At 38.3% G+C, this 17,670-nt stretch overlaps 1 protein-coding gene across 1 annotated transcript in view; it reads right to left on the bottom strand.

Annotated features, from left to right (window-relative positions):
- NID1 (nidogen 1) overlaps window positions 1-17,670 on the bottom strand; it is a 43,021-nt gene that overhangs the window by 23,307 nt on the left and 2,044 nt on the right. Inside the window, exons 2-10 of the mRNA XM_063151603.1 lie at window positions 12,751-13,050; window positions 11,400-11,629; window positions 10,330-10,757; window positions 9,294-9,443; window positions 7,803-8,054; window positions 6,476-6,676; window positions 4,392-4,637; window positions 3,285-3,428; window positions 2,096-2,224 (exon numbers count right to left, since the gene is read on the bottom strand). Coding sequence (XP_063007673.1) covers window positions 2,096-2,224; window positions 3,285-3,428; window positions 4,392-4,637; window positions 6,476-6,676; window positions 7,803-8,054; window positions 9,294-9,443; window positions 10,330-10,757; window positions 11,400-11,629; window positions 12,751-13,050 — 2,080 coding nt within the window. The remainder of the gene's footprint in view (window positions 1-2,095; window positions 2,225-3,284; window positions 3,429-4,391; window positions 4,638-6,475; window positions 6,677-7,802; window positions 8,055-9,293; window positions 9,444-10,329; window positions 10,758-11,399; window positions 11,630-12,750; window positions 13,051-17,670) is intronic.

Raw genomic sequence — 17,670 nt, 5'->3', positions numbered from 1 at the left:
AAATACTACAAAAATTTTGGGCCTGAAAATAGGGTGTCTAGTGTGTACATCTAGGAATAGAGTTCCAGCTGCTCTAACAGAGGCTGCTATAACACTGAGGCTGCCTTTACACAGTTACGACAAGGATTTGAAAAGGGGCCAAGACATGAGTCTACAACGTTCATTTCATCACAGCACACAGATGGAAACTACCACAGTGTCAGCAGGGAAATAACAAAAATCTTCTATCAGAGCCATATCTGAAAACACTCATTTTGTCTGTTTCTCTGGAGAAAATGACATCATTGTTAGAATCATTAATATCTTTATTTGATGAAGTAAGTTTCAGATTAAAAAGAAATTAATTAAAAACAGTATTATAAATAAATAAGGTAAGAGTTGGAGCTCAAAGGGAGTCTCCAAGTCTTTCTGTTTCTGATCCTACAAAGAGGAGGACAAGATTTATTTACAACTCTCTTATAAAGCTACTTAGTGAATCACACAGCTGGTATGAAAAAAAAGGGCTGGTTCCAAAGGAGCTGAGTCAGAGCTGCTATCCCATAGCAAATTGCAAAAGCACAGAGGGTTGCTGTTGCCCCTTTTGGAGTTCATATTCTTCATAGGTTATAAGACCCTCGACCGTGAAAAGATTATCATGGCATTTATTTTCAATCAATTAGGAAACTAGAGTTTATCTTCCCTCTCTTTAGCCTTAAAAATGCAATTTGTTTTTAGCTGAAGAAAGGAATCAAACTGAAATCCTTCAAGCTGGGCAAGGAATTACTTAGCACTTGCTAAAAGTGGAACATCAGCTTCATGGGAAACTGGTAGAGTGAAGCTGGTGAGGTCATGGCTGGAGGGAAGAATGTTCCCTTTTAGCTCCAAGTCACAAAACTTCAGTGTTGGACATAACGGAAGGAACATAAAGCTGCTCTTCCACATCTCACCCTATCCCTTCCAGTGGCCTTGGTAGAAGGAGCTGCTTTTTCTGACTGTTCTGTGAGAAAGAGAATTAGGGTGCACTGTGACTTAGGGAACAGACATGAATTGTAATTCATACTGGAGCAGAGAAATTTGGCTTGTGAGAGAGTGTAATACACAGCATGCAAAGTCACAAACTCCAGGAAAGTAATGCATCTCTCTGCTGTAAGATGAAGGCTCCTCACTCTTTGCTGAAAAACAGTTTTTGCTATAATGAGCAATGACCTGGATGCATTAGCTGATCAAAGGGTAGCTAAACTTCCACCACAAAGCTGTCACAACAGAAGCAAAAAATCCTCAGCTGTTATCACTTCTTTCCAAAAGTAAAAGGAACTTCCAGCCATACTGGTAGAGTGTGAATAGATTTTTTTGGTACAGAATTACAGATTGCAAAGAAAAATTCTAACAAGAAAAAAAAAAATCTCCATCCTATCCTGACAGTTGCAGCTCTAGAGATAGAGTCACTATTCCTTTTTTGTTATTTGTCATTATCTCTCTTCCATCTACCATTTGTGGATTCCTTTTTCCAAAAGTGAGTGAAAAACTTTTTCTTGAGTGAAAAACAGGGCAAAGAGGAAAAAGAAAATATATCCCTTGTTAGGAGAACCTTAGTCTAGCAAATACAGATTAACTCAGGCTTCCTCCAGAAAAAAAGTTGTTAAATTACAGAAAAATAAACTAGTTTAGGCGACAACTACTGAATTTGATATTTAATGATCCATTAAAAAAGAGCTAAGAGCCAAATTGCAAATATTTTAACAGTGAAGTGATCTGCAGCTACAACTCTTTTTTCTCATGATAAATTATCACTTCAGAATAAGATGCAATAGCCAAGACACATTGGTTTAGAGCTGTACACTATCTTGTCCAAGGGATGAATTTGTAACTGAAATCTCATCTGTTAAATTGAACTCTGAATTAGACATAAGCAGCAAAACACAAATCCCCAAAATGTCCAAAGCACAGCACCTAGAAAACACGGGAAAACCCGGTAATCATGAGCTGCAGTACAAAGTCCTGAACCCCACTCACGCTAAAGATCAGCATAGATCATGAAGCAGTGTTTTCTATCCCTGTGAGATGGATCACAGCCCAAGGGCTGGTGGGCAGTGCTTTTCAGAAACATGAAACTCACCAACACAAGTCCGCCCATCTGCCGCAAACTGGTATCCCCCAACACACTCGCAGCGGTAGGTTCCCGGCTGGTTGTTGCAGTCTGCATTGCTACCACACAGCCCTGGCTGCTCTGAACACTCATCAATATCTAGGGTGTTGAAAGGATCTCAGTTATTACAAAAATGCATTTAATATGGATGCCAGAAAAACAGAAACTGGGGAACTCTAGGTTAATAGCAGTCTCCTGTACTTAGGCCATGGCTTGGACAGAGCATGCCTCTTAAGAGATATTAATAACCTGAAAATAAATTTTGAGGTAACTGTGACCTCAGTTACTCTGCACCAAAAAGAAGAAAACAAAGCAGGAGAAGTTCTATCATAGAGTAAGAAGGAGATACCACAGGAAATTGCAGAAGACAGAGAAGCCAAAGAAAATGCAACCTTAGGTGAGCAGAAGCAATGATAACTACTAGCATGAACTCTAGGAAAGGCTTCATTATCCATAGACATCTCTAATCCACTGCTGCCCAGCTCACAGCATCAGAGGACTGGAAAGGACAGAGTGATGCCATCGTTTTCACTAGCAAGTTGATTAAAAGTTTGGAGTGGAAGGAGAGTTGTGCTTTGGGTTTTAAAAGCCCCCCCCAACTTTTTTAGGTAATAGGGATAATACGTTTCATTAATGCACGTTTTTCTTGAAAATACATATTAGTGCTGTGATTTGATTGCAAGGCAAAAACCAAATACACTAGGAATACAGAGTAGAATGAACTGGGAAATATGAGTCTTTTGGAACAGAAATGGATTTTCAAAGTAGATTGTAAAAAAGATTATTTCAATGAATTGCTCTCTCTGCATGTGTATTTCCTATTTCTCATCTCCCTTGAGAACTTTTAACCCAGTTGACTCATTTTAACCAAAACTTGCATTACAGTAAAGTTCTCACAACTAAGTTCCCACATATTTTATAAAAAGATGAACTGGGTGGGAAAGATGCTTTGCAAGATAGGAAAACATACTCTTCAAGACAGTCAAACCTGCTTACTTTGATTATTGAGATACATAGCCCAGCAACCCTCTAACCTTAAAATCAGCCTCTCAGGGCAGTTCATTTTGCTGGAATGGCTAGTCCTGAGGATCAATATACCTCAAGTAATATAAATTCTACACTAGCTTTCATTTTGCAATGTATTGAAGTGCTTTGATACCGTAACAAACGTTTCCGTCTCCGCGGAAGCCAATCGAACATTCGCAGAAAAAACGATTCCCAGTTCCTGGACGGCACACGGCGTTGGTGTCACAGTTATGAGTGCCAGTGTAGCAAGGATTCCGGTTAATATCAGCAGAACCATCTGCCAAGAGAGACCATATTTAGCCCTGATGACTCTGTCCAAGTAATAGCACCCAGCTAAGGCCAGGAATGAGGTTCCAGGTTTAATGCATTTCCAGGTTTAATGTGCTCATAATGCACATTAAACAAGGAAACACATTTTTTGCACCAGGAAGAAAGGGCCTTGCAGGTGATATCTCAGATATGTATTTAATAGCACCTGTATTCCTTGTTACTTGTACAGAGGACTAGTGAGTTAAAAAAGAGCCACAAAAACCTCTCTAAAGAACAAGATAGAAAGAAAATTCATTTTGCAGTCACTGACACAAGACTCAAAACACGATTCCTAACAGCTTGGTTTATTCATTTAATTAGCGGAACTTCATTTTGTAACAAACAAAAGTGAACACAGCCTGGTTTTATACTCATCTGGTGTGCATTTTCAAATAATCTCTTTGCTTTCTTTCTGTTATTAGTGGAAGCTTGGACAGCTCATCTAAAAAATACCTTTCAAAAGCAGCCTACAATTCAAAGACAAATGCTATGTTTCAAGATAAATTATAGAAACTCATCCATGGTAAATCTCATTCCCCTCTTTTGCCCTCTTCTCTCTTTTTGGGGGGACAATGTCCCGCCCTAAAAAATGAATAAAGGAACTACAAATTAGGTAAAGATGAACAACACTCTCCATGCATCCAAGTGTGAATAGATTCAAGGTGGTGTATTGAGAGTATTTCAAGGAATTAGACATAAACCCCAGTGAATTTCAACAACACAGCATCACTTAAATTCTCAAGTAAAAATACAAATTTTCAACAATTCCATTTCTCTCCTTCACTGGTGGATCTGGACTGCTACTAAATAATGAAATTAATTCATGTAACTCATTAACACCCATCTAGGGCAGGCTAAAAAATTGATGACTGCTCTTAATTGCTTACAAAAGAGAAAAAGCAAAATTTGTATACCCATATAAAATACGTACCACTGATGGGGCCGATGGAATTGCTCATGGCGTATCGCAGGATCTGCTCGTCCCTGTTGTACAGGACAAACACACTGTCCACCGAGAGCTGCTGAGTGGCAGGAGCAGAATGGGGGGTGTCATCATGGATGCATTCATCAAAGGAGATGGTCTGGCGCCACTGGTAGGCACCCGTGTAGGTGGCAGCCACTCCATCCCTTTCTGGCTCTGTCACCGTGTACTCCCTTGAGGACGATGAAGTGATCACTGTGACATGACAGCAAACACACTCATCAGAGCAGAGACCAAAAGCACCCTGTCAAATGCTATCTGTAGACTTGGGATGCAGTCTGTGTAGTGCAAATGGGAAATTCAAAGGCTAGAAGCTGCAAAAGGGGACGTATTTCCATGACAAGGAACAAGCATTGGAGTATACTTACTCTGTTCTCAGGGCTCACAGTTTTTAGAAATGAGTAATTTGATATATTTTGACATATTTAAAAATTTCAACTTTACTTTGTGGATTTCTAAGTAATGAAAGGAAAATTCAACTCAGCAAACTCAGATTGCTTTAGGTTCTTTTTAGATCTCCAAGCTAAGGAGACTGATCTCACTAGCCTAAACTACACCCACTTTTTAGTTTATTGTAGGCTACTAGCCTTGGATTTTAACAGAGACCAGAAGAAGCTGCATGTCTGAGAGCTCCTGCATGCTTCACAACAGTTTTCTATACTAGGAAAAATTGTGAACAAAACTCTTCAAAAAGATCTGGGCTTGTGGATCTTCCCACTGTAGGAAAGGTCCTCAGAACACCAGTATTTTTTGTTTGGACACCAGAACACACCTATATCAATTCACTTGCAGCAGCTGGCTAAAGCTGGATTTCTGCTAAGTCCATTAGATATGCCACAGGACAGCAGATTTGCAGCTGTTCGAGTCCTGGTAAACCAAATCCAGCCTGAAGGAAATCTCCCTCCAGCCTCTGACTTTACCTCCATGGGAACAGCATTTCTGCCAAGTAGACAACTGTTCTGTAAAGCAGATACTGCCCAAACTCTCAAGTTGTTCAGCACAAAGCAGAAGCTTCCTGCTGCTTCCACTTCCTCCTCCTCCCAGTCCAAAACAACAGGCAAAGCACAAGCAGGTTCATCACTGGGTACCAAACTCAGATATTAGTGAGAATAAGGCAGTGATGATGTAACCACACTATTTTCTAGCTCTAGCAACCAAAATGCACCCTTGGAAAAAAGTGCAGTATCTCCAGAATTCATGTGCATGTGGGTGCACCACAGGCTGCTTCATCTGTAGTATTCATCTTTTTGACAGCTGGGCTGGTTGACCAACAGCAACACTCCAACCTCACTTCTCCACTTTCTGTATTGAAACACCCATCATTTTATCCAGGAAGAGGAAAGCAAAATAAGCAAAACAAGATTGCCCAGTAAATAGTGAATGAAGAATGGTTCTCTTAGGAAACCTAGGATCTGTGATAAAGGAATTGAGAGAGGACTACTGAAGAGCCAATGTGGGAAACTGATAAGGGAATTGAGAGGTAATTTCCAATTGGTTGTTAAAATTCAGCTCAAATAACACTGATAAATGCTTGCCAGAGTCATTGTAACGAAGTTCATGAGAGACATAGTGGTAAACAATGGGTTTAGTCTCATCAAAGATCACAGCTAATGTCACAAAGATCACAGGTAATGTCACTTAATGACATTACCACAAAAAGCTATATGCCAGTACAGGGCTAAAGGGCTGTGGACTTAGAGAAAAAACCTTTACCCCAAGTGTACCCCTTGTACACTGCCATCAACAGCATTAATAAAAGGTCAGCAAAAAGGGAAATCAAGCGTGTTTTGCAAACAACAGTTCAGAGAAAATTAAATCTGTATTTTTTTGATGAAAATATTAGAAATATTTGCATTGTCCCACTCAAAATCCACCTTCTTTTGAAACCTTTTCCTAAGGGACAAAATGCAACTTCCTAAAAGTCAAAGGGTCCTAAATACACTTGTTAAAAAGGTAATAAAAGAATGTTTTTCAGATTGTCCTAATCTCTGCTTTATGCACTTTCTCATCATTTCATTCTTATGGAACCTTACCAGAACTAGAGGTGTGGTAGAGTTCGGTGTAGGGCTCTATATGGACTGATGCCCCAGATGGGATCTCAGGTATTCTGCCCTCCATTTCTGTGCTGATGGTGAGGTGACCATGTTCATCAATGCCACTGAACTTCTGCTTTACAACCAGCTTCTCATTGTTGCCAAGAAAAGTTACTTCTGTTTGCCGTGTAAACTCACCACCTAAAGAAAGACAATTGGTTTAACACTAAACTTAATAGAGGTTTCCAATTCCTTCTATTCCAAATATTGCTTCTAATAGATAAAATATAAATTACTACAGTCTGCAAATGTTGATGTAGCATAATTGCTAATATCTTGTTTTTCTAATGAAATAACTTTCAGGGGGATACTGATAATATACTTGGATACTGCAAGCAAATTTTTTTTAAGCACTGCACATAATAAATCATAAATCCTTGCCCTGAGGCATTCTTTTTAATAAAACTAAAAAGAAGTTCTGACTAAGCTAATAGCAGTAGGCTTTATCCTACCATTTAAAAGGACATTTTAGAGAAAATTTCCATTAGGAGCCCAGAGAGTTAAAAAAAAAAAAAATCAAAATCCAGTACATCTGTTTGAAAATCAAAACCAAGTGGAATGTATGTTGTAAATTCCAGAACAAGCTTCAAACATACCAAATCCAAGAAAATCCCAAACCAAAAAGTTGTGTTCAACTGAATTCATATTACAAGTCTGTAAAGGATCAAATTTTCAAGAGAAACACATGTTCTGCTAGGACAGATTGAATCTACAGCTTGAATTCACAGCAGCATAACCAACCAGATTTGGCCTTAATCTCTTATGAAAAGCTCGAATTGTGAGCAGGGGTTTCCCTCAAACTAGCTAACAGAGTCATTTGCATGTCATGCAGCAGCTGTTTCTGTAAAGTGCTTCAGACCCTCAGGAGGTCAGGATACTGTTTCTCTTTTGCTCTGTTGGTACAATCAGAGATTTAACCAGTTAAAGCTCTTGAAGATGTAGGAGAAGCTTTTTATAGTAGCTATGTACACTCTAGTAACAATTCCCCCAACAGATCTTTTTAAAAATCACTTTCTTGAAGAGAAACTGAAGTCAATCTTCTCTCTAACACACTTAGTTGTTGTACACTGACAGTAAATTAAAAGGGCCACTGTCTATATATTGTAAACAAGAAAAAACAGTGAGAAATTTGATTACAAAAAAAACATTTTGCAGCTCAGAATAGATGTGTGTTTTCACCCTATATTGATTCTAAATACAGATTTCTTTTCTATCAAGATAGAGGAAAGCATAGTAATTTTGAACATTATTTTAATTTAGAAGTTACCAGTAATGCTGAATCCATTTTTATATCCTTGCTGTTCCACAGCAAACATCCATCCTATGATACCTCCAATAGAGGCGAGAGGTAGTAAAGAATACCCCAAAGTCTCTGGGATTGTGCTGATAGCAGTGTAGGCACGCCCTTGGTTCATCACAACATAGGAGTGGAGGTCAGTGTTCTCAAACACAACTGGGACAGGGTTGTTTCCTACAAAGATTCTTCCTCTGACCTTGCCGTTGACTCTCTGAGGAGAACCTGGCAAATCAATACAACACATCAGAACCAAATAACAGCATTCTCATACTCTTCAAGGAACATGTCCAGAGTGTTTGCAATGTTCAGTGCTTAGTGTTGAAATAAACAGCAAACAAATACTCAGAGTTCAGACAAGAAATTGCCATGTGCTCACTTGCTTATGTAGACACATGCAAGTGTCTTGTCTTATGTGGATGATTAAATGGTCAAATTTGCCTGAAGAGATGCTCTTTATCCTCGTTGAAAATTCTGTCTGCAAAGATACACTGTAACAGTGTTATGAAGTTATCTGGCAATAAGTGGCAGACAAACTCCTTAAGATCACACTTCATATCAATACACACTGAACGCAAATTTGTTTATTCCCTATTAAGAGACTAATGCCATTAGGCATTAGAATAATTTACCTGTTATTCTAATCTATTACATTTCTTGGCTCTGAACTACTGGCCATTTTGAAGACTGTCAGTGTTATACAGAAGTAGCTATTTTGGATTGCTAATTTTCTCCTGTTTATAATTTCCTACATGGAAGTTTTAATTTCATTATCACCAGATCCTTCTTTTCTTTCTACGGAAAGCTTTCAATTCATAAAACTGGATTAAGTATTAGGTTTTGCTTTCCTGGTTTATAAACCACAGTCTTGCAGTAAACTATTTGAGTTGCTGAAATGCATCTGTGCTCTGAGCCAAATCACTATGAGGATTACAAGTGTATACATAAGAAATTCCTTTATGGATTTTACACGGGAACAAAGTTTAAATGGGTATTTAACAGAAATCAGGCAGATCACCCTTTAGTAAAGCAGCTTAAGAATCAAAGAGGAGCCATGCTCTTTGGTTCAATGATCAAAGTTAATTCGTTCATCACTTTGAACTGTCCATTTCTAGAGTGAGGACCATATCAGATTATAACACGTTGGAACTTCATTACTAATTCTAGGAAATACCACTGGACGCTATGTTTTCTTTTAAATTATGTCAGTTACAGAAGTTTATTTTTTCAAAAGTCACATTAAAATGCATAAAGCCTATAATTGACCACTGAAAATAATTTGCTTCACTCAAAAAACCATTTTAAAAAGTAGAGCTCACTGATTCAAATGCCTTTCACTATATCCCAGTGATAAGTCTTTCAAAAAGTTTTTATCAGGTCTTTTCTGGAACTGAATACAGGTCACCTCATTCAAGAGCTCCCTACGTAATTGTTGCTTATGTTTCTAAATTTCAAAGCAGTTACCTTCTGCTACACACTGTCTGCCATTTCCTTTGTAGCCAGCAATACAACTGCAACAAAACCCGTTGGGATAATCCTTGCAAATAGCGTGAACAGAGCACTGGTGACGGTTGTTAGCACAGGTCTCTTGGACATCTGTGTGGTAGCGAAACACTGTGGAAAATAAGACCAGACATTTATATTTCACGCAGTTACTGTGGTATTCACATATCGCTGGACTAGTTTAAAAGTATCTCTGTGTTCACTTGACCAGATTTTTATTTTCTCTGTAAGGAAAGCAAACTACTGCAATTGGTATTGGTTAACCTCACAATACGCAGAAAACTACCTACTATTTTGTAGTAAACCTCAGGGCATCAGCTGTTGAATTATTTAGTTGGAAAATTGTTTAATTCTGACTTCAGCAGATCTACATTAACACAGATCAGTTAAAATTCCTGTCAAAGCTAAACACAATTTTATTTTGTCCTTGTTTCTGAATCAAAACAAAAAGGGGACTTTAGAACAAAACATAACAGTACAGTACCCAGGACCATGCAGCAACTGATGCACCCTATAATCCTAACTGTTTTACCCTGTTTTTTAGTGAAGATCACAATTCTCACACCTGCTTCAGGAAACAATTAACATCTGGGCTGTCAGTTACACTCCTCTGAAATTTCTAAAAATGCCTTATTAGAACTCGGAACTGCTAGTTCCACCTTTCTAAGACTTGAGGCCATGAAACCCTAGCAAAAAAAAAAATTACAACAGCTTCTATTCCCAACCTTTATTAAATCATCTGTATTCAGTAACACATCTGAGAAAGGTCTGTGAGCTTGACTAGGGAACTAGTTTACTAGACTGGCAAAAACTGCATCTGAGGTGACATCCAAATTAACCACCTCAATAAATAACACAAACTTATGATGTGTCCAGATTTTCAGATATTAAGCGAATGCAAAGGAAACATTGGTTTTTTGGTAATTCAATTTCCTTCACATGTCTTTTTTGCAACCTGTCCAGGTTAGAAGGAGCTCAACTGCACAAAAGACCTTACCTATTCCAGTTTCATCAAATTCTTCCACATCTATGACTTGAGGTGGCTGTGGGGGGAACTGCTGGATGCGAAAGTGGCGAGGTGGAGCTTTTGCTGTTGGGAAATTTTGAGGACTGTAAAAAGACTCAGTTGAAGGTGTTCCTGTTACATCTTGGTATGAAGTCAGAAAGTCTTCTGCAGCGAGCTGAGGAACACTGTATGTGACAAGGTGCTGATCCTCTTCAGTGCTGTCCGTGCTACTTGTGATGTACTGCTGTGTTATTTCAGTGGAACCATAGTCAGACATAAAGGGCTTAGAAGTCATCTCCTGGTCTTCTTCGCTGGGCTCTACGCTCTCCAAAATATTGCTGATTTTGGCAGGCACGATACTGTCAGATGAGCTGCCAATCTCAAACACCCAGATGCCCTGCTTCCCAGCATTGCTGCTTCTGTCAAATAGAAGCACAGGCCAAATAAAACAATCTGTGTGGTATTTCTAGCCTACACACAATGTTATCCTTCACTGAAAAGTGTCAGGACAAAACTGTCTAATGATCTTACCTACATTACATACTTACCTACAGGTACAGTTTATTCAGCTGTGGAAAACCCCTGACAGTTTGGGTAACACTTTTTTTTCTCCTCAACCAGAGCTCTGTTGAGAATTTCTAACTTTCTTGTCTCCAAGGAGGACGAGATCAGAAGGAGATTTTAGGGCCACAAAGATCTTGCTACCACTTACTAAAACTTTCTAGCTCATTCCCTTTCTTGCTAGTTCACTCTTTCTTTCACAAACACCACTCACAAAAACAACCTGCCCTGGATAGATTATGAAGAGCTGAAGTCTAAGTGGTACTACTTACAGAAGAACTAAGTATACTGGAATTCCTACCAGTAACAATGGGAATATGGATTTTAACAAATTACACCAAAGTCCTCAACAGGGTGGATATTTATCAGTGGCAGATCTTGTGACTTCTCATGCAATGGCTAATGGGATCTTATTAGTTCTCATTGATTCATGCTACAATTAAGAAAACCATGGAACTCTGATGTTTTCTTGAGGAGTTTAAACAAAGAAAAAAGCATACTTGACAAGGTTTCTAATGCTGTCTTCATCTTCAGCAATGACATTGTAGGATCCTGGCTTTTCCCAAAAATAGTAGTTTGTAGAGGCTTGACTAAAGCCAACGATAGCAGGAGTATTTTCATTGTCATTCTTGGAGTATGTGCTATAGAACTGCAAGCTATCTTCTGGATAAAGGAAAATAGCATAGGAACTGGAATCAGAAGAGGCTAAGACAGCCTGGAATGTGTTTCTCTGTGGAAAAAAAAAATTAACACACCTTTACTCACATCAAAATAGTTAAGAAAAAGTAATTTTTTCTTTTTAAATGCAAAATGAAAATCAGAATTTTCATTAAAAAGAAAAAGTTATCAAAAGCAAATTAAATCTGTAGGAAATAGTCAGATAGGCTGCCCAAAGCATAACAATTTTAACTTCTGTAGTGCTATAGGATGCTATTTCATTTCCTTAAAATAACAGAAGTGATGTGCTAGACTAAATAAAAAATTCTGTAAACAGAATGTTTGAAGTTCAAGTTTCATGTTGCTCAAGTAATTTCCCACAGGAACACTCCTGCCTGCTGTAGGAACCACTGGGACAGCACCTCAGACATCAGCTGTTCATTGCTATCAGGGTACAGTATTGTTACTATAAACGCAATGCTTGTGCCAAGTTCAGCAAAAAAAAATTAGATGTTGACATAAAAAGATGTGCTAAGTAATGTTCTCATCAACTTTGATAACTATAATACAAACTTTATAATCAACTTTGATAATGGTATACAAAGTTACATGTCCTTGCAGGATAGTACCTGCATGGCTTAAAAAGGGGAAAATGATTTGTGAGTAATAATAAAAATGACCTTTAGCTGTTTCTTAAGGCAATACTAGCTACAAAACATGAACTTTTGCTAAATGCAATATCATCTATTCAAATGGGTTTAAGATCCTACTAGTCCATACAGTTACCTGATTTTACATAGTTTGGTGTCAAAATTACTAAAGTCTTCTGAAAAATACAAGCCAGCAGGATTATATTTCACAGAGAGAGGTCAGGATATTCTGGTTCAGTTATTATCACAACACATTTAACATTCAAAGTAATAGTCATTAGGAAACACAACTAAATCAGCTATGTAGTTTCAAGCATTACCTTTTGAATTAATAAAACATTATTAAAATAAATCTCAAGTAAAAGTTGTGGAAACTTCTATTTTGCTGCAGCTTTTCTGACAATGATATACATTATTAGGTCTGCAGAATTAATTTAAACACACAGAACTTCAAGTCTTCAAAGCAAAAGGTTAGCATTACAACACTGTAACACTTTAGCTGAGCATGTGTCCAACATGACTTAAAGCTCTGATTAACATTCACCTTTTCTTCCAAAGCATGATCTTCTCCCGCTGCCTGGGAAGGAGCCACATGCTTCCAGGTAACAATAACAACACTGCTGGGATCAAAAGCAGCCTCAGGAAAACCTCTTTTGATATAGTCTGATGCGAGTTGCAAGACATCCGAGGATGAATCTTCTCTGTAGTACACATTTCCACGTCCATCTGTTGTGTCCAGGTCAGCCATAAAAGGAGCAATAGCCCCAAAACTCACTGGGAATTGACCAAGGTATTTTTCTTCACTTGCGGGTTCATTCACTGCAATAATCCCATTAGTGGTAATCTAACAAAAAGATGAAAATTATAACACGAATACTGTTCATACAATTGCCTCCCACACGTGCTCTAGATCACATTATTTTAATTTTAATTCCAACAGAAATTGAATCAAAAGTCAGTTTTGTATTTAAAAAGTCACTGTGGTTTTTTAAGCTTGTGTGTTTTTTATCCCATGCCGGGAGTCCTGAGATTTCAGTTGCCCAAAAACAGAGGTCAACTGTACAGATAGAACAGCCTTTTTTACCTAGATAAAGATTTTAGCTATTTAAATTTCAGACACCTATTGTCTCTTCTAACAGGGACATACATAACCCTCCCACCAATGCTTCAGAAGCTGATAGAATTTCTGAGCCAAGAATCAATTCACACATAAATGCCAACCCAAAAAAACTGCTCCATGCTTACGTATTGTAATAGCCTGGGTGGAAGTCTTTTGGGAAGACACACAGATTTCTCTTTGCCTGGCCAAGGCTGCTTTGGTTTTCACTTCACCACAGCCATCCTCCTAGGAACTTCTCTGCTACTCTGCAAGGATTACAAGCTGCTGCTCCCTCTGAAGACATGCTGCGAGCACAGAGCACAGCTCTTATACCAGAGGCTATAGAGCCCAAGAGACAGAATTTCCACAGCAGATATAGGCCACACTCTAAATTCCTTTACAGCTGAGTGCCCTGACACACTCTGATAGGAAAATGGGTCTAATACTTGAAGGGGTTTGGGGGAAGGAATTTACATATGTAAGTGAAACTCTTGGTCTGCAAATGCATAGGTACTGACTCAGAGAGATGGAACCCATTATTGAGATGAGGATTCACAGTCAGCCACCTCTGACTAAAACAGAGACAAATACATACATACATAGGTGCTAGGGCACATCCAAGTGTGACAGCCAAACTCCACTGGCAAACCAGAGCTGGCTCTCACACACACACACACCAGCAGTGAGCAAGACTGCAGGTGTCAGGCCTTGAGGGTCTGCACAAAGCGCTCACACACAGCTTTTTGTGCCTGGCCCTTCCACCAGCTGTGCTTGGCACTGACTCAGACACATACAAATCCACCTCCAAGTCTTGGACTACCTGCTAACAGGACACACCTGCAGGCAGCCAGGTGCTCACTCTAGAGCTGCTGCCACATACACAAGGGACTCAAAATGGGACAGAGGTCCCAGAACTGTCACTATAAGCTATGAAATTAAAACTGCAATCTCCCACAGAAAGGATTCTTGTAAGTCCAAGAAGAACAAACTGTTGCTGGATCTCTTTGCACAGTCAAGATACTGTCAACATGATAAAATCTTTACAAATGCCTAGAAGTGGGTCAGAACGGCTGCTGACTCAAACTCCAAGGCCACCTAGCCTAGTAGCCTGCCACTTAGAGATTCAGCAAAAGAAGACATGCACATATTTCTCCAGTGTGCCTCCAACTGCATCCACATCCAGGGATTCCCTGTGCTTTGACTCTTTTTCCTCAGTGGATGTCTTTCTCATATTTGTTGAGTCTTCCCTTAACACATACAAACTCTGTGCATCCACAAAATCCATAAAAAGGAACTCCACGAATTTGTGACTCAGGTCTCCTACTTTTGTTTGTTTTCAGTCTGGCTTCCACCTTCATTTGATGGCCCTAATTTTTGTATTGGGACATACAAAAATCCCACCCAGTCTCTCCCACTATGTAATTTCTCCTCCAGAATGAAGACCCCCAGTCTACTCATGCACTCCCTGGCTAAGAGCTGCTCTCTGTCTTGAATCACTCTTTATTGTCTCCACATATTTCTTCAACCTTTTCCACTCAATTTGGTAAACAAGGAGGCCAGTGGGAGCCCACACATATTCTTCACAGAGAAATTGTGGTCTGTGCAAGCTCATCAAGGATGCTGGCTACTTGCGCCTTGGCAACATCTTTAAAATCTGGACCACCACTGCTGCTACACACAGTAAATCAGAAAAAGTGTAGTATGATCATGGTACAGAGCACTCCTCCAGACACAAGAAACACCTGTACCTTGAACTCTCCTTTGGCTATCCAGAGGGTCAGAGCATGTCACAGACCATTGGTCAGTCAGCTTGGTGTATAACTGGATAATGCTTATCACAAACCCTTAGCTAAACTTGGCAAATAGTTCCCACAGTAGATGAGAATTTATTTTAAAAGTGGCTCGACATATGCTGACTGTATTTTCTGCAGATGTACAATTTCATTTGTAGCTAGAGTGTAAAATATTAAAAAGTTAAGATCATGTAAAAAAATAGGTGAGTTGGCTTTATGCATGAACAGTATATCTAATGTATATAAAAGCAGTAAATAATCTGTGCAAACATGTTGGGCAAGCAGGTCATGTTAGAAAGGGGGAGAAGAAGCTGAATGTGAAAATTTTTATACTACTCATTCATGACTTGACAGTGGCCACAGACCCTATAGGTGAGCTATAGATCTGAGGAATAAAAAACTAAAAAGACAGCATGGGTTGCCTAATTATAGACCCTACAACTGGAGTTGGATCTATAAGAGAAATCTAGTCCAGAAAAGTTCCCAGAACTCCTACAACATCTGTACACACTAGAAAAGGCTTCATATTCCTGTAAAGCAAAGCTAAAACATGACCTGAACATAAAAACCCACCAATTATACTATACCACTGGAAGACAGGATGGAGAGTGGTGGACATTACAGTCTGCTTGCTAAGAACTTCTAGCAAAGAGATGCACTCCCTCTTTAAAGTCATAAATTTAGTAGAAGTTTAAAGTTTTCCTTCTGCTTTCTTACTTTTTTTTTTTTTTTTTTTTTTGTACACAAACAGCCCTGCCCTCTCCTAAATCCTCTTGTGAGAGATGACTGGAGTTTGAGGTATTTTAAACAAATTCCATGGTGTTCATCAGATCTGGTGTGTGTAGATTTTGCAGCTTCATGATCCCCCATTTATGGCAGGGATTAAAATAGCATTAAGAAAAAATACAATCAGGAATAGTTAAGACTGCAGAATAAAGAAGAAGCCAGAAGAAATGGCCCTCCTCTTTTCACCTCTTAGTGACATGCATCTAGCTATATCTTTCCTATTTGCTAAAAAATTTAATGTAAAAAGTAAATTTATTAAGGAAATGCAAACCTCATTTTTAAAGGAAGTTTTTAAGTGACACAGTTCAGCTTTAAGGCAATGTTTCTATAACCCAGAAAACATTTGCAAGCCATCACATGAAAATAAATAAACAAGCTTCTCAATTTGTGCAGAGATTTTTAAAGCAAAAAAAGATATTCATGAATAATGAAAAAAATGTTTTTAGCTTTCAGATTCAACAACACATTTATATTGACAAAGACAGTGAATACTCCTTTAACTTCACCCTGCTTCTTTCAAGGTCACAAACATAGGATTAAGTGTGAATCCCAAAATAAAGAGAAGTAATTTGGGGTAAGTACTGTGTTCCATCAAAGCATCATTCCTGTCAAAAGGGAAAGGGGGGAAAAGAGGCCTCAGGTGGGCGTTGTCTAAAGACAAGCTATAGAGTAGTCTTTCCTTTTAGGGTATAACACTATTTAAATTGACAGGAACTAACATAGATGTATTTTTAGCATGTTAAACTTCTGGATTACACACATAGTTAACATACATTTGTGGTTTGTAGCAGAACCAATAATGCACACACACAATTATAGGTCCACCTTGAAAACCAAGTGAGAAGAAGAATTCAAAGTAAGGAGTATTTCTGTTAAAAGAAAAATTGTATCTCTGTATGTACAACAAAAAAATTAAAGTTTCTAAAAAATGAGGCACTTTTTCCCTGTTCAATGACTAGGCGTTTTATGGACTTGACTATTTCTGCATAAAAAAATGTTTAGAAAATTTGAATTTATTTTTATAATAAAGTGAAGTTACTTAAAGCAACAAATCTTTCCATACAAACATGACCAACTATTAATTTAAGGAGTTAATAAAAGTAAGGATTAAAAAAATTGAACCAAGCTTGCATTAGAGGTTTCTCAATTCTTTTCTCATGGTAGTAACCCCTAATCCTTCAATTTTTCCGCACCAGTAAGTTTTAGTGTAAACTGAAAAAGCCTTGATAGAAGTGTGCTATTAAAACAAATGGAATAGTACGGGTTAGTGATAGAGTTCAACGCTATAAATCCTACAGACAAAAGCACCATATTGAAGATTACAATATGTGAAAGTCTGTTTCCACTTATCTGAAATAAAAGTGCTCTCTTTTGTCTGTGAGAGAAGATTTTGTTGCCAGGGATTTTATGACAACTTGGTACTAAACAATCACTTCACAGAATGCCTTGCCTTTCTATTCATGTGTGCAGCCACCTTAAACAACTCAGCTTCTCAACTGTTAAAAAAGGTAGAAAAAGAATCCACATAAAATTTCTACAGAAAATTATGTGCACTAAATGTCAATTGTATCAGCTTGATAATATTTACTACCAACTAGCAATACATTGGATACTCCAGCCAAGCAAGATTGTAGAGCTTCATAAATACACATTGCAAATATACAATAAAGACGTGTATTGTGAAAATGCATTAACAACTGCTCAGTACATTTCCTTAACAGGTATGCTTCTCCTCTCCCTATCCCCATGAAGTCTGTACTGTGCTTCTGTTCTGCAATGCCTGCAC

Source organism: Melospiza melodia, chromosome 3, assembly GCF_035770615.1.
Source record: "Melospiza melodia melodia isolate bMelMel2 chromosome 3, bMelMel2.pri, whole genome shotgun sequence".
Lineage (NCBI taxonomy): Eukaryota > Metazoa > Chordata > Aves > Passeriformes > Passerellidae > Melospiza > Melospiza melodia.
Note: the sequence above shows the minus strand (reverse complement) of the source record. Positions and strands in the feature narration are given on the sequence as shown.